The sequence below is a fragment of the Pristiophorus japonicus genome, chromosome 7 (assembly GCF_044704955.1).
Source record: "Pristiophorus japonicus isolate sPriJap1 chromosome 7, sPriJap1.hap1, whole genome shotgun sequence".
NCBI lineage: Eukaryota > Metazoa > Chordata > Chondrichthyes > Pristiophoridae > Pristiophorus > Pristiophorus japonicus.
Genome location: NC_091983.1, coordinates 195539093 through 195555624, shown reverse-complemented (window position 1 = coordinate 195555624; position 16532 = coordinate 195539093). Strand labels below are relative to the sequence as shown.

At 45.2% G+C, this 16532-nt stretch overlaps 1 protein-coding gene across 1 annotated transcript in view; it reads right to left on the bottom strand.

The window, feature by feature from the left end:
- Positions 1 to 16532, bottom strand: part of fig4a (FIG4 phosphoinositide 5-phosphatase a) — a 142192-nt gene that overhangs the window by 98945 nt on the left and 26715 nt on the right. Inside the window, exons 6-8 of the mRNA XM_070885676.1 lie at positions 16420 to 16470; positions 9854 to 10005; positions 6997 to 7131 (exon numbers count right to left, since the gene is read on the bottom strand). Coding sequence (XP_070741777.1) covers positions 6997 to 7131; positions 9854 to 10005; positions 16420 to 16470 — 338 coding nt within the window. The remainder of the gene's footprint in view (positions 1 to 6996; positions 7132 to 9853; positions 10006 to 16419; positions 16471 to 16532) is intronic.

Below are 16532 nucleotides of genomic sequence, written 5' to 3'. Positions count from 1 at the left end.
TGCGCTCCTTCAATTCTGGCCACTTGGGCATTCGCGATTTTAATCGCTCCACCATTGGCAGATGTGCCTTCAGCTGCCTTGGCCCCAAACTCTAGAATTTCATCCTTAAACTTCTCCACCTTGCTCTTTTCAGATACTGCTTAAAACCTTCCTCTTTGACCAAGCCTTTAGTCATCTGTCCTACTATCTCCTTATGTGGCTAGGTATCATATTTTGTTTGATAATGCTCCTGTGAAGCGCCTTGGGATGTTTTACTATGTTAAGTAGCTTATTTTTTTTAAAGACATTAAGATAGCACTAAATTATTTTGATAGGCATCCATAGAGAGTCTCGGTGGAGGCACGTAAGCATCTGCATTTAATTTCAAATAATTTGTTTACATCTAAATTCTCCATATCTCAAAAATCATGAAAGATTTGTAGCAGAACTTTATTTCAATTAAATGCAGTTGAATGCTGTGAACCTTCCTAGATTTTTTTTTAAATTTCAAAGTAATTCTTTTGACCTTCCTCAATATACAAAGCTCTTTGAAGATTGAGTTAGTTTTAAACTCAGAGCAAAATACAACATTGGTGCACATGCCCCAGACTGTACATGTTTGAAATGTAACCTTACCAATGAATTATACAGATTGTAAATAACTAATCTGGAGAGAGCTGGAGGCAAAGAGTGCAGGTGTTACTTATATTTATAGATCGCTCTTGGATGTCCTGAGCATGTCCCAAAGTGTTTCACCACCATTTGTTATTTTTGAAATGTATTTTCTGTTATGTAGGCAAAATTTGAGATGCACCTATTTGTTTAGTCATTTTCATAATAGCTTCACATTGGCCAGATACATAACGTTACTAACTAATCAATGTTGTCTAAACTTTTTTTTTCAATAGACACTCACTTCTGCACATGGTTTTATGTTTCCAAATCCGACGTGCATTGTTTTACATTTATCCCCAATAAAATTTATCTGTCTTTCTTGGCTCAGCTTAATTGGTTCAATCCCCTTTGACTGTTACAAAGCCATATAGTTACCTAGCTACACAGATTGATGTAATGCAAGATTTGATGAGAAATACCATCCTTTAGTTCATTTGAATAATGTAAACAGTTGGTGGGAGAAATTCAGCTGCTTAGCGCCCGGGGAGGAGGCTCCAACGGGGCGCTCAGAGATTAGTGACCGGGCGTGGCGAATTCAGCGACGCCCATGAACTTCCTTGCCGCTTTAGTGCTGGCGCCAACACTTACCGCCTGGGTCTCTAGCATCTTGCAGATCATGATGTCAAAGTGTGCAGCGCCCCGTTTCTGCTCTGGATGCGAGATTGCATCCCGCCCCCCTGCTGTATCGCCGGGCGTCAACAACGACAGGAAGAGACGACGTGTCAATTCAGCTGGCCGCTTGGGGATCGCTAATTTAAGGGATTGGTTTTCAGGTAGGTCAATCTTTATTATTTTCACCAGTTTGGTGCCCGCTGAAAGTTTTGTTGTTTCATTTCCAAGCTCCCCACTTTGAGTGTGTTTGGGGCTGTAATGGCAGTCACGCAGGTCGCCTTGAAATGCTGAAATGTAGATTGTGCACCATCATTGGTCCTTTCCTTTAAGCGAGGGAAGCAACTGCTGATGACATTAGCATTGCACTTCACTTTGTCCAGCGCTCTTGGACTTTAGCGCCCCAAGACAAGTGGTTAACGATTGAGTTAGTGCTCCATTTCCCTCTTGGAGCGCTAAAGCTGAATTTCCCAGCAGGAATGAAACATTAGTGCCTGGTGCTACTTTTTCCAGTTTTCAAAAGTTAAACGGGGTGCTACGGACTTTCTAGCCCTAGGCATCTATAAGACAGGTCTCTACTGAATTTCGCTGGTCCTCAGAGCCAATGGCACACATCATATTCTGTTTTCTATTACAAAACCAATAGTCAGTTAGGCTACCATTTATCTCTAATTACATGAACCATAATTTTATTTTCTGGAGCTCTCTAATTAGATCCAATGGATCAATCACCTACTGATTTGGTTAATGATCCAATACTTCTAACTGTTACATAACAAAGTTCTAAACTTTGCTACATCTCCTGAATACCTCTGGATTCTTTAGACAAAATTTGGTAGCATCTCATGAAGTATTCTCCAGCATTTCCCACTACTGAAGTTAGGCTAACTGGTTAAAGCACCTCTCTCTCTCTCCTTCTTTCCTCTCCCCCCCCACCATCATTTTTTAGGTTCTATTTATACTTCATAGAACAACCGAGGAGTTTTTCGCCCATAGTAAACGTGCAGGGCAGAGAAACCCAAGGCAAAAAGCAAAAATGGCCACATTACATCAAGATTCAAAAAGGGACAAACTGTGTTAAAAAGACAAGCCTGAAGGCTCTGTGCCTCAATGCGAGGAGTATTCGGAATAAGGTGGATGAATTAACTGCGCAGATAGCAGTTAACAAATACGATGTGATTGGCATCACGGAGACATGGTTCCAGGGTGACCAAGGCTGGGAACTCAACATCCAGGGGTATTCAACATTTAGGAAGGATAGACAGAAAGGAAAAGGTGGCATTGCTGGTTAAAGAGGAAATCATTGCAATTATAAGGAAGGACATTAGTCTGGATGATGTGGAATTCCAAAGGGCAGAAAACGCTAGTGGGAGTTGTGTATAGACCGCCAAATAGTAGTCGTGAGGTTGGGGACAGCATCAAACAAGAAATAAGGGATGTGCGCAATAAAGTTACAGCAGTAATCATGGGCGACTTTAATCTACATATTGATTGGGCTAACTTAACTGGTAGCAATGCGGTGGAGGAGTTGATCCTGGAATGTATTAGGGATGGTTTTCTAGACCAATATGTCGAGGAACCAACCAGGGAGCTGGCCATCCTAGACTGGGTGATGCGTAATGAAAAGGGACTAATTAGCAATCTTGTTGTGCGAGGCCCCTTGGGGGAAAAGTGACCATAATATGGTAGAATTCCTTATTAAGATGGAGAGTGACAAAGTTAATTCAGAAACTAGGGTCCTGAATTTAAGGAAAGGTAACTTCAACGGTATGAGGAGTGAATTGGCTAGAATAGACTGGCAGAGGATACTTAAAGGGTTGCCGGTGGATAAGCAATGACAAACACTTAAAGATCACATGGATGAACTTCAGCAATTGTACATCCCTGTCTGGAGTAAAAATAAAACTGGGAAGGTGGCTCAACCATGACTAACAAGGAAAATTAAGGATAGTGTTAAAACCAAGGAAGAGGCATATAAATTGGCAAGAAAAAGCAACAAACCTGAGGACTGGGAGAAATTTAGAATTCAACAGAGGACTAAGGGTTTAATTAAGAGGGGGAAAATAGAGTACGAGAGGAAGCTTGCAGGGAACATAAAAACTGACTGCAACAGCTTCTATAAATATGTGAAGAGAAAGAGATTAGTAAAGACAAACGTAGGTCCCTTGCAGTCGGATTAAGGTGAATTTATAATGGGGAACAAAGAAATGGCAGACCAATTGAACCAATACTTCGGTTCTGTCTTCACAAAGGAAGATACAAATAACCTTCCGAATGTACTGGGGGACAGTGGGTCTAGTGAAAAGGAGGAACTGAAAGATATCCTTATTCGGCAGGAAATTGATGGGATTAAAGGCTGATAAATCCCTAGGACCTGATAGTCTGCAGGCCAGAGTACTTAAGGAAGTGGCCCTAGAAATAGTGGATGCATTGGTGATCATTTTCCAACAGTCTATCAACTCTGGATCAGTTCCTATGCACTGGAGGGTAGCTAATGTAACACCACTTTTTAAAAAAGGAGGGAGAGAAAATGGGTAATTATAGACGGGTTCGCCTGACATCAGTAGCGGGGAAAATGTTGGAATCAATCATTAAGGATGAAATAGCAGCGCATTTGGAAAGCAGTGACAGGATCGGACCAAGTCAGCATGGATTTATGAAAGGGAAATCATGCTTGACGAATCTTCTGGAATTTTTTGTGGATGTAACTAGCAGAGTGGACAAGGGAGAACCAGTGGTTGTGGTGTATTTGGACTGTCAAAAGGCTTTTGACAAGGTCCTGCACAAGAGATTGGTGTGCAAAATCAAAGCACATGGTATTGGGGGTAATGTACTGGCGTGGATAGAGAACTGGTTGGCAGACAGGAAGCAGAGAGCCGGGATAAACGGGTCCTTTTCAGGATGGCAGGCAGTGACTTGTGGGGTGCCACAGGGCTCAGTGCTGGGACCCCAGCTCTTTACAATATACATTAACGATTTGGATGAAGAAAGAGAGTGTAATATCTCCAAGTTTGCAGATGACACTAAACTGGGTGGCGGTGTGAGCTGTGAGGAGGACGTTAAGAGTCTGCAGGGTGACTTGGATAGTTTAAGTGAGTGGGCAAATGCATGGCAGATGCAGTATAATGTGGATAAATGTGAGGTTATCTATTTTGGGAGCACAAACACGAAGGCGGATTATTATCTGAATGATGGCAGATTAGGAAAAGGGGAGGTGCAACGAGACCTGGGTGTCATGGTTCATCAGTCACTGAAAGTGGGCACGCAGGTACAGCAGGCGGTAAAGGCGGCAAATGGTATGTTGCCCTTCATAGCTAGGCGATTTGAATATAGTTGCAGGGAGGTCTTAATGCAGCTGTACAGGGTCTTAGTGAGGCCTCACCTGGAATATTGTGTTCAGTTTTGGTTTCCTAGTCTGAGGAAGGACGTTCTTGCTATTGAGGGAGTGCAGCGAAGGTTCACCAGACTGATTCCAGGTATGGCTGGGCTGTCATATGAGGAGAGACTGGATCAACTGGGCCTTTATACACTGGCGTTTAGAAGGATGAGAGGGGATCTCATAGAAACGTATAAGATTCTGACGAGACTGGACAGGTTAGATGCGGGAAGAATGTTCCCGATGTTGGGGAAGTCCAGAACCAGGGGACACAGTCTGAGGATAAGGGGCAGGCCATTTAGGAATGAGATGATGAGAAGCTTCTTCACTCAGAGTTGTTAACCTGTGGAATTCCCTGCCGCAGAGAGTTGTTGATGCCAGTTCATTGGATATATTCAAGAGGGAGTTAGATATGGCCGTTACGGTTGGGGGGGGGGATCAAGGGGTATGGAGAGAAAGCGGGAGGGGGGTGCTGAGGGAGTGATCAGTCATGATCTTGTTGAATGGCGGTGCAGGCTCGAAGGGCCGACTGGCCTACTCCTGCAACTATTTTCAATGGGCCCAAGTTTCGAGCCGCGCCTAGAACGGCGCAGTCCCGACCTGGATGCCCGTTTTTCGCGCCACAAAGTGCGCCTAAAAAAACCCCTCCAGATTCTCCACCTCCCTGCAGGTCCTCTGGCCCTCGGTGCAGCGCAGCAGGAGCTTTCAGGGGCGGAGCCAGATCCCTGCGCTGAAAACAGTGCCGGGACCTCTGCACATGCGCGCTACAGTGGGCGCGCATGTGCAGTAGCTCTAGGCGCCCAAAACTGTGTGGGAGGGGGGCCGAAGCATGCAGCCCCTAGCCCTGGCCGAATGGCCTCACTGGGGCTGCGTGAATAAGGCTCCTCCCACGGCCAGCTCCTGCTTCCTCCCGACCCGACTCCCGCTTCCCGCCCGGACCAGACACCAACCTGACTCCAGCTCCCTCCCCCCCCCCCCCCCAGCCCCCGAACCAGACCCGACCCCCCCCGGACTGGAGCCCCCCCCCCGCCTCCGGACCGGACCCGACACCGACCCGACTCCTGCTCCCACTGCCGGACCGCACCAGACACCGACCCGACTCCCGCTCCGCTCCCCCCCACCCCCGCCCCCGGACTGGATCCGACCCGACCTCCCTCTCTCTCTCTCTCCCTCCCTCCCTCCCTCCCTCCCCCCGACCCGAAACGAACCGACCTCCCTCCCACCACCCCCTGACCCAGCGCCACCTACCTGTAAATCTGGTGCTGGGGACGGGCCCTGCCCGAAGTCTCGGGTCCGGCCCGTTCAGCCTCCCTCCCCCTTCTCCTTCTCCTTCCCCCCACCCCCCCAATCTCCTTCCCCCCACCCCCGATCTCCTTTCCCCCACCCCCCCAATCTCCTTCCCCCCACCCCCCATCTCCTTTCCCCCACCCCCCATCTCCTCTTCTCCCCCCCATCCCCCTCCCCTCGCTGTCAGAAACACAGACACTGAGGGACAGAGAATGAGAGACACACACAGACAGACAGAGAGATAGAGACACTGACAGAGACACAGTGGGGGGGGGGCATCTCAGCACGCTGTTGGAGGGCTCACGGTGCTGCAGTCAGTAAGTAGAAAATGTATTATTCATTGATTTAAAAAAAAATTATCTTATTAATTTTTTTTGGATTGATTTATTGGTTGATTTATTGATGTATTTATCATTTATTATTGATGATGGCTCTTTATTTGTAAAACTGAAGTGTTTAATGTTTGTAAACTTCCCTTTAAACCCCGCCCCCCCCCACCACCATTCCCTACGCCTGATTTGTAACCTACGCCTGATTTTCTAAAGTGCAGACAAGGTTTTTTTCGAGAGTACAAAAATCTTCACTTACTCCATTCTAAGTTAGTTTGGAGTAAGTTTTCACTGACGAAACTTTGAAAACAGGCGTAAGTGGCCGGACACGCCCCCTTTTGAAAAACAAATTCTGTTCCAAAGTGAAACTGTTCTAACTGACTAGAACTGGAGCAAACTAAATGACGAGAATTCTGATTTCTAAGATACTCCGTTCTACACCAGTTGCTCCTAAAAACCAGGAGCAAATCATGTGGAAACTTGGGGCCTATGTTTCTATAACTATCGGGACGTCTGGCTTTGAGACTATTATATGAATACGTAACCTACAAGGCTCCGCACCAAGAGTTGGAAAGTGGGATTGGGCTGGATAGCTCTTTTTTGGCCGGCACAGACACGATGGGCTGGATAGTTTGCCATAAATTTCATAATTCTATAATAGGTTACAACAGAAAGGATAATATTTAAAATTTAAAAATATTTTATGATCATATAAAAATGGAATACATTAGAAAAGGATACTTGATTGACCACAGAATCCATGAATAATATACAACAACCAGTTATGGTGGACAGCAGCTGTGACGTTTTCCAAGATGTAACCATTCCAAGCATATTTAGGGTAGGGCTGATTCTGAATGCCATAGTAACCAGGAGCTGAAAATGATAAATATTTTATCACCGTAAACATTTAAACATAAAATGAGTAATAACCATAAAATAGTATATATAAAATAGCTGTGGTATTGCTCATGGTCAATCTGGCATCAGAACAATGGTTCTGATGTTTAATGTATTCTCATTCTGTTTTGGATAACGTAGCACAGTAGGGGATAGAGTGGTGCAGAATTTTAAAGTACTGGCCCCAAAAGCGGTAACTAATGATTTTTTTTAAAGTAGTAAAGTATATATATCCAATACAGTTACAGACCAACAATTTCCTTGCATTTGTATAGCATATCAATCTATCAGAAACAATACATAGAACAAATTATATTGTGCAATTACAGTTTTGAGGGTGAATGCAACATCCATTTTACACAAGGTACCACAAACAGCAACAAGGTGAATGGTAGTCAGTTTTTGGTGGTAATTCTTGAGTAGGGAACATTGCCCTGGACAGGGGCCGATCAAAGGCAGATGAAGTTTAATTAGACAAATGAAAATTACTGCACACATGAAAGACAATAGATGATACAAATACTCCATGAATAGTTTAAAAAGGATGAAGTTAAGAAAGCTAGGGAGTCTTGGTAGACTTAATGCTGAATAAAACAAGGGAAGGCAGGTTGAAATTTGTTAATTTCTTTCAGAATAATCAACCGATAGAATGGGTAGAGTAATGGATGCAAAAAAGCTGCAATAATTTAAGAGATAGTTGGATGCCATGATTTTTTGGAGTGGTGGGGGGAAGGAAAAGAAACAGAACCTTAGCGTCTTTCTGCATGCACTATTCTGAAACGTAACAAGCAAATGATCTATTGCCAGCTCTGTGCCCACACTTCTCTCAGGTTTACTTGAAATGGACGACCGTTTTTTGCGGCACAAAGTGCGCCTAAAAAAAACTCACCTATTCTCCGGCTCCCTGCAGGTCCTCTGGAGCTGGGCGCGGTGCAGCATGAGCTGTGGGGGGGCGGAGCCAGGTCCCTGCGCTGAAAACAGTGCCGGGACCTCTGCACATGCGCGCTACAGTTGGCGCGCATGTGCAGTAGCTCCAGGCGCCCAAAACTGTGGGAGGGGCCCGAAGCATGCAGCCCCTAGCCCTGGCCGAATGGCCTCACTGGGACTGCGTGGATAAGGCTCACCGCCCACCCGACCGGACCTGACCCGACCCGACTTGACTCCCGCTCCCCGGAACTGGACCCGACCTCCGCGACTCACCACCCCCCCTCCCCTCATGAGACACTCTCCTCCTCCCCTCCCGATTCTCCTCCGCCCCCCCCGACTCTCCACCCCCCTGACCTCCGCAACTCTTCCCCCCCACCACACCTCCGCAACTCTCCCCCCCCCCCACCTCTACCCCCCCCACACCGATCTCCGCGACTCTCTTCCCCCCACACCCCCCCAATTTCCGTGGCCGCCCTCCGCGGCCCCCACCCTCCCAATCTCCGCGACCCCCCCATCTCCGCGACCCCCCCGCCCTCACCCACCGATCTCTGCCCCCCCACCCCCTCGATCTCTGCCCCCCCCACCCCCCCGATCTCCGCCCCCCACCCCCGATCTCCGCGACCCCCGGACCCAAGACCCGACACCACCTACCTGTAAATCATGCCCGAAGTCTTGGGCCCGGCCGTTCAGCCTCCCTTCCCCTCCCCTCCCTTCTTCCTCCTCCCCCAACCCCCACCCACCTCTACCGCCCTCCTCCTTCCTCCCCCTCCCCCCTCGCTGTCAGAAACACAGACACTGACAGAGTGAGAGACACACACACACAGACAAACAGAGAGATAGAGACACTGACACTGACGGACACACTGAGGGTTGGGGGGGGGCCGTCCCAGCACGCTGTTGGAGGACTCCCGGTGCTTTATGTTTTGATTTATTGATTTTTTCTTCTTAATTTTTTTTTGATTGATTTATTGGTTGATTTATTGATGTATTTATCATTTATTATTGATGATGGCTCTTTATTTGTTTAATGTTTGAAAACTTCCCTTTAAACCCCCCCCCCATTCTCTACGCCTGCTTTTCTAAGTGTAGACAAGGTTTTTCTGAGCGTACAAAAATCTACACTTACTCCATTCTAAGTTAGTTTGGAGTATGTTTTCACTGCCTAAACTTTCAAAACGGGCGCAAGTGGCCGGACATGCCCCCTTTTGGAAAAAAAAAAATCTGTTCCAAACTGAAACTGTTCTAACTGACTAGAACTGGAGCAAACTAAATGCCGAGAATTGCAATTTCTAAGATACTCCATTCTAAACCAGTTGCTCCAAAAAAACAGGAGCAACTCAGGCCGAAACTTGGCCCCAATGATTCAATAATTACAAAGGGCCAGATTTCAATTACATCACTTTTGCAACACAAATTTTAAAACAACCATTTCAAAGTCTGGCACCTACATTTAGTATAAAAAAAGGTTTGTTTTTATATTGTCATTCTTCATTAAAAATAGTTTTAATTTGTTCCCCTTGTAGACAGATCTGGTGGGGACTCTATCACAGTGAGCATTTTTCCGCTATTTTGAATGTGAACATGCAATTAAATCTGGAAGTGTAATTAGTCTAATTTATGTTCTTATTAACCTACTCTGCAATATGAAAAGGGGCAATTGCACAGTAATCACAGGATAAAAGGGGCAGGCAACTATGCATATTTTTCTATTGTCCAATCTATATTATCCTTCAATACACTGCCTGCATCTATCACAACATTTAATACTCACCACTTCCAGCCTGTGTAGTGACACCCTCATCCTCAAAGATGTCAAAGCTCTCCTGCCGACCATGCCCAATGGTGTCACTTTTTAATCCCTCACTAGGCATTTTCAACACGGTCAAATTGAACTGAAGGGAATGAGTCAGATCATAGCTGTAGCTGTAAAAAAAGAAATAAAGCAACATTGGCATTATAGTTTCTCTTCAGACAAAAAGTACTTCTACGCAACATTTGAAATAAATGGCTACAGTTTTCCTTAAAAAAAACTGGAAACACCCAATTCCTTCAATCTTCAAATGGAAGCATATCATACATACCACAGAAATAACTCCATATTGCCAAAGGAGTGAATACAGGCAGTTTCTTCCAGCAATTTTTAAAATGTTGGAATGAACAATGGCCATGTGACTGCCTTTATTCAGTCCTTGCCACTGGACCAAGACCTCGCTCTGTCAAGCCCATGTGGTGGCTGGTGTGCAACGGCCACCACACATTTAAAAAAAGCCATGCACAGGCAGCTTCCACCCTTCAACATGTAGTTCAGGACCTGGAATATTAGGTTGTTCATTGAAACTCCTGTAAACTCATCCCTTTTTAGTGTGGAAGCAAGTCATCCTCGATACAAGGGACCGCCTATGATGATTTATCCAGCAGAAAACTTGCTCATTGGGCTAAACAGTTTTGTTTTACAAGATGCAACTTTCCACATTCTTATGTAGTCTTGCAAAGGATGGGTGGATATTTGCATTCAAGCAATGAAGACAATCCCATAAGACAGGTAACTAAAACTTTCTTCTTCATTAGAGTGTGCTCCCTATGCACGACCCAGTAGTAAAACAGTAGGTGTAAATTTTGTGATTTTTACAAAATATCTAAAAATTGAGAATTGAGAGCGCAAATTGCTGATTGCCATTGACTGCTAAATCTAAACACAGCAGAGTTTTATAAAAAATATGAGGGTCACCCAAAAATGCTATTTAATGTTATCTAAAGATGACCTTCAACGAATTAGTCCAAGGTGTGGAATTAGAGCTAGGAAAATGGCTTACACAATGCAGACCACATCTGACATGTTATTTCACCAACTCCTGACTGGAAATGGCAGATCTAAAAAAAAAAAAGAGTTGCCTGATCTTACAAATAGACTTGATTCTGCCCAAGATTTAGATCAAAACTCTTTTGGCATCTATATGAATAAAACCTACATTACACTCATATATAGGGGGATGGAGAGAAAGATGGATAACATCTAATTAAATTCTCACATATCTATGGTAGAAATTTAGAATGAGGTCTGTGGATAGGATTAGATAGAGAAGCAGTCAGTCCAGTCTGTTAAATCATAAGCGATTGCTGATCTAGGCTGTGGTAACTAACAAAATATGAATTCCTAATAGGTCAAAGTAGATTGATCCAATGAAATTCTCCAGGGCTGATGTTTTTGCACTCGTGGCTACTCTGGCCTTAAAAGCATCAAATATCCTTGTGAATGAACCAGTCAAGGAAAAGGGAGACCTATTCCATGTACTCAGTGTCGATAACCTCCTCAGTCTCCTCCCAAAAATGGTTTTTGTTCCCACAATAAGCTGTTTCGGACACGGATAGAACAAATTAGATAAGATACCTTGAGCTATTGAAGATTTGACACAAGGATGTGAATTTTGATACAAAGATAGGTGGGAAAGCAAGTTGTGAGGAGGACGCAAAGCATCTGCAAAGGGATTATGGCCCCAAATTTCCCCAGCTGCTTAGAGCGGCGTAATTAGATGTGGTGCGCCCAACTTCGTGGAGGAAAAAATGTGCCGAAAACATACCGGGATAATTTGGCCGTTCCTGGATCACTGTGGGCACGTGGTGTGGCGCAGAGAAACCTGCGGGGGTGGGGGGGGCTGCACTTGTTCAGCGCAGCCGGCAGGGGGGGGGGGGGGGGCGGGGCGGCGCAGGGCTTGGGCCCGGCGTGTCCTCGAGTGCCGGCAGGGGGACGCATGACCATTTGACCAATGGGGCAGGAACCTTGGCAATCGGCCATTTAAAGGGAGAGCGTCCTCAGTGCCTCAGCAGCATTGGCAGTGGGCCATATTAGAAGGTAAGGTGTGAATTGTGATTTTAGGGTGGCTGAGGGAGTGGAAAGGAGTGCTGCATAGATGCATGAAAGGTGAGAACTGTGTTTTCAAGATGACCTGAGTATAAATCCAATACACCAATGACACAAGAGCGTGCAACAAGGCAAAGAACTTCTTGCATGAGGAGGTGGAGAAACTAGTCACTGTCACTGAGGACAGATGGCAGGAGCTGGATATCAATAAGAGTGGTCCCACAAAAGTTCCACCCCAAAAAAAATGAGGAGATGCTGGAACTTAATTGCAGAAGAATTCTCCGCAGGGGTGAAGACCGCAAGAAGTGGAAGCCAGTGTAAAAAGAAATGGCAGGACGTTGGTCAAGTAGTGAGTGTAAGTATTTTTTAATAGAATTGCAATTGTTATTGTGATCATCTGTATATGTCCCATCCATCAGAAGCTCACTATGTGGCAAAAATTATATTTTCATCTTTGCAGAAGAAATTGGCCCACAACAAAAGGGAGAGAACTAGAACAGGAGGGCCGCCAAGTCTGCACCAACCATCACCCATGGAACAGAGGGTCGCTGCCTTGCTTAGTCGCACCTGCTGAAAAAGAATCAGCTTTGCACAATTTGGGCCCACACGCGAGGGTGAGGGTCAATCATGAAAATGCATTGTCGCCCTTCAAATCAACCTGCTGACTGGTCGGCTATGCGTGAGACTACTCATTCCACCCATCCTGCCCCCTCCTTTCCTGCTAACCATTTGATTGATCTGTTGTATTTTACAGAAGAAGAAGAAGATAATCCTGAACATCAACAAGAAGTTCTAGATGCGTCCGCTCCAGACCAAGGTGGGTGGGGGGGATGGGGTTCATGGATCTGTGTTCATGGGAGAATGCTGATCGTGAAATGGATCAGTTCATGGTACAGGGCATCACTTTGCCAGACACCTCCATGAGCTCTGCCACGAAATGCCTTGGTTTCACACCTTCCGAGGTTGCGGGTCCCAGTGGCGGTGGTGGAATGCAGGTTGTAACACCCAGGGCCCCACTGTCTCGCACTGGAGGGGTGCCGCTATGCAGACCCACGGTGAGGGGAAGGAGAAGCCGACCAGTCTCTCCTGAGATGCAGCCTTCATTAGATGTACATCAGGTTATGTCATTGGGTGAGGAGACTAATGCCCTTTTCCGATCACTCGTGGCCGCCGTCAGTGGGTTGCGTGATGAGCGTGCGACACTGTCGGGAGAAATATCAGCACTAAAATGGGAACTGAGGGCGGGCATGTCAGAGGGAGTGCAAATGATGGCAGAGGCCATAAGGGCACTAGCTGCTGCAATAAGGGTACACAGGCCTGACAATCAAATGCCACTCCCACTGCAATCCTCACACCAGCCTCTGTTGAGACCCAAGCCGGGCCCCCAGCCCTCCCCCCACCACCATTCCTATGAGGAAGTGCACATTCCCCGATATGTGGGTGAGAGATGGGTGCAGCCTTTCTTTGCTGTTGTTGTTGAAGTGCACTGTAAACTTCCCAATAAAATATTTTTTGCATTAAAACTGAATCATGTTCCATTATCACCACACATTTAGGAACAACTGTAAAAACAAAACCATCCCTCACCTCTACAGTCATGCGTGCCTGCTGCCCCTAGCCCTGGCGGGAGGGCTAGCTGGTGCGTTCTGCAGTCGGCAAGGCAGGACTGCTCTATTTTCAGTAGCCAAGTTATCTTTCATTTATTTTTGATGATGTCGCGAACATGTTGTGCTAAAATTGTTTTGACATTGTGCTGATGCTGTGAAGTTGTGAAGATGTTTAGTGCTTTAGAATCCTCTAACTTAACTTCCCCCCCCTATCTATGACTACCTATGCTGATTTCTTAAATGTAGGCAAGGTTTTTCTGTGCCGACAAAAGTGGTCACATACACTGGCCTAAGTTAGTTTGGAGTAACTTTTAGCTGGCCAAATTTGCTTCCATGGCCAAAACAGGTGTAAGTGGCTGGTCACGCCCCCTTTTGGAGAAAAAAAACAAACCTAAAAAAAAACCTAACTAACTGACTTACACTGGAGCAAGTTAAATGGGGAAATTTGAGATTTTTAAGTTACTCCAAAAAAAGCCTCTTACTCCAAAAAAAAAAAGCGGGGTAACTCCTGGGGAAATTTGAGCCCATAGATAGGTTAAGTGGATAAACATTTGGCAGATGGAGTATATTGTGGGAAAGTGTGAGGTTGTACACTTTGGGTGAAAATTTTTTTATTTAAATGAGGAGAGATTACAAAATGCTGCAGTACAGAGGGATCTGGGGCTCCTTGTACATGAAACTCAAAAGGTTAGCATGCAGGTACAGCAAGTAATTAGGAAAGCAAATGGAATGTTGACCTTTATTGCAAGGGGGATGGAGTATAAAATTAGGGAAGTCCTGCTACAACTGTACAGGGTGTTGGTGAGACCACACCTGGAGTACTGTGTACAGTATTGGTCTCTTTAGGATATACTTGCATTGGAGGCAGTTCAGAGAAGGTTCAAGAGGTTGATTCCTGAGATGAAGGCGTAGTCATATGAAGAAAGGTTCAACAGGTTGGGTCTATACTCATTTGGAGTTTAGGAGACAGAGGTGATCTTGAAACGTATAAGATTCTGAGGGAGCTTGACAGGGTAGATGCAGAGAGGATGTTTTCCCTCGTGGGGGAACCTAGAACTAGGGGACATAGTCTCAGAATAAGGGGTCGCCCATTTAAAACGGAAATGTGGAGGAATTCCTTCTCTCAGAGGGTCGTGAATCTTTGGAATTCTCTACCCAGGGAGCTGTGGAGGCTGGGTCATTGAATATATTTAAGGTCAAGATGGACAGATTTTTGAATGATAAGGGAGTAAAGGGTTATGGGGAGAGGGCAGGGAAGTGGAGTTGAGGCCAAGATCAGATCAGCCATGATTTTATTGAATGGTGTCGCAGGCTCGAGGGGCCACATGGCCTACTTCTGCTCCTATTTCTTATGTTCTTATAATTCTTCAAAAGGGTATGTATGGAAGGGAAAACATATCTATTGAGGGGATAGTTAGCAATAAAGTATTTAGTACTTCTAGGATGCAATTCATTTCTAATGTGGATGAGGTAGTGCCTTCTGACATTTGTACCTATTAATGAAGTGAGGGGTGAGAAAAGAGAAGAGACAACGAAAAAGGGTTGAAGCTTATTCATTGTTAGGGCTTAAAAAAAGTGCAGGAGAAACACTAATAATTTGGCTTTAGCACCAACATTATTTCTATCCAATTACTTGTGAAAGAACATTTGGAAAGAATTGGACTAGAGAGCATCACAACCACCTGCAAGACAACAATGCCAATAACAATGATGGACCAAAACCTGAGTAAGTAGCAACCATCCATAACTAGCCAGCATGGATGCTGATCTAGTGTTGCACTAGGAGGCCCTGCATGCTTGTCCAGTACCAAGATAATTGATTTTACAGGAGAACTAATCTTAGGTGGTCAAATATTTTAGGTATCAGTTTTTCACTCTTGTAGGACTCATCATCATAGGCAGTCCCTCGGAATCGAGGAAGACTTGCTTCCACTCTTAAAATATGAGTCCTTAGGTGGCTGAACTGTCCAATACAAGAACCACAGTCCCTGTCACAGGTGGGACAGATAGTCGTTGAGGAAAGGAGTGGGGGGGAACTGGTTTGCTGCATGTTCTTTCCGCTGCCTGTGCTTGATTTCTGCATGCTCTCGGCGATGAGACTCGAGGTGCTCAGCACCCTCCCGGATGCACTTCCTCCACTTAGGGCGGTCTTTGGCCAGGGACTTCCAGGTGTTGGTTGGGATGTTGCACTTTATCAGGGAGGCTTTGAGGGTGTCCTTGTAACGTTTCCTCTGCCCACCTTTGGCTCGTTTGCCGTGAAGGAGTTCAGAGTAGAGCGCTTTCTTTGGGAGTCTTGTGTCAGGCATGCGAACGATGTGGCCTGCCCAGTGGAGCTAATCAAGTGTGGTCAGTGCTTCAATGCTGGGGTTGTTGGCCTGGTCGAGGACGCTAATGTTGGTGTGTCTGTCCTGTAGGACTAGGTTAGTGTCAAATGGCGACAGCTAACTTATCTGACATTCATCATTCTACATCTTCTCCAGTCACTAGTTTTAGTTCCAGCCATTAGAAGCTGGAAGGATAAGGCATATCCAGCACATGTCCATTTCATGCTTGATAGCCTACTATCATATCTGGTGCAATTCTTGAAATGTAGCATCATTATACAACTACCAAATTATTTATTTACCCACACCAAAAGCAAAGGCATTTACAAGACAAAATACAATTTTTTTAAAAAATCACAAGCTGGACAAAATGCACAACACACAGCTCTCCGACCACAAGTAATGGCAGGAGGAAGAAAAAAATGCCACATCAAAAACAATTCTGTTCTGCCCAGGAGAGACATATTTGTATATAGAGGAAAGAACTAAAGAAATATTACCAATATAAATTTAATGATGGAAATCACAAATATAAACAATGACTTACCTAAAATAAAAATTGCTGGAAAGATCCACACTCTGGAAAATTCTCACATACCTAGAAAAAAAATATTTCTTCAAATATCTAATTTTACTGGTCTTGTAGTTGAACATTGCGGG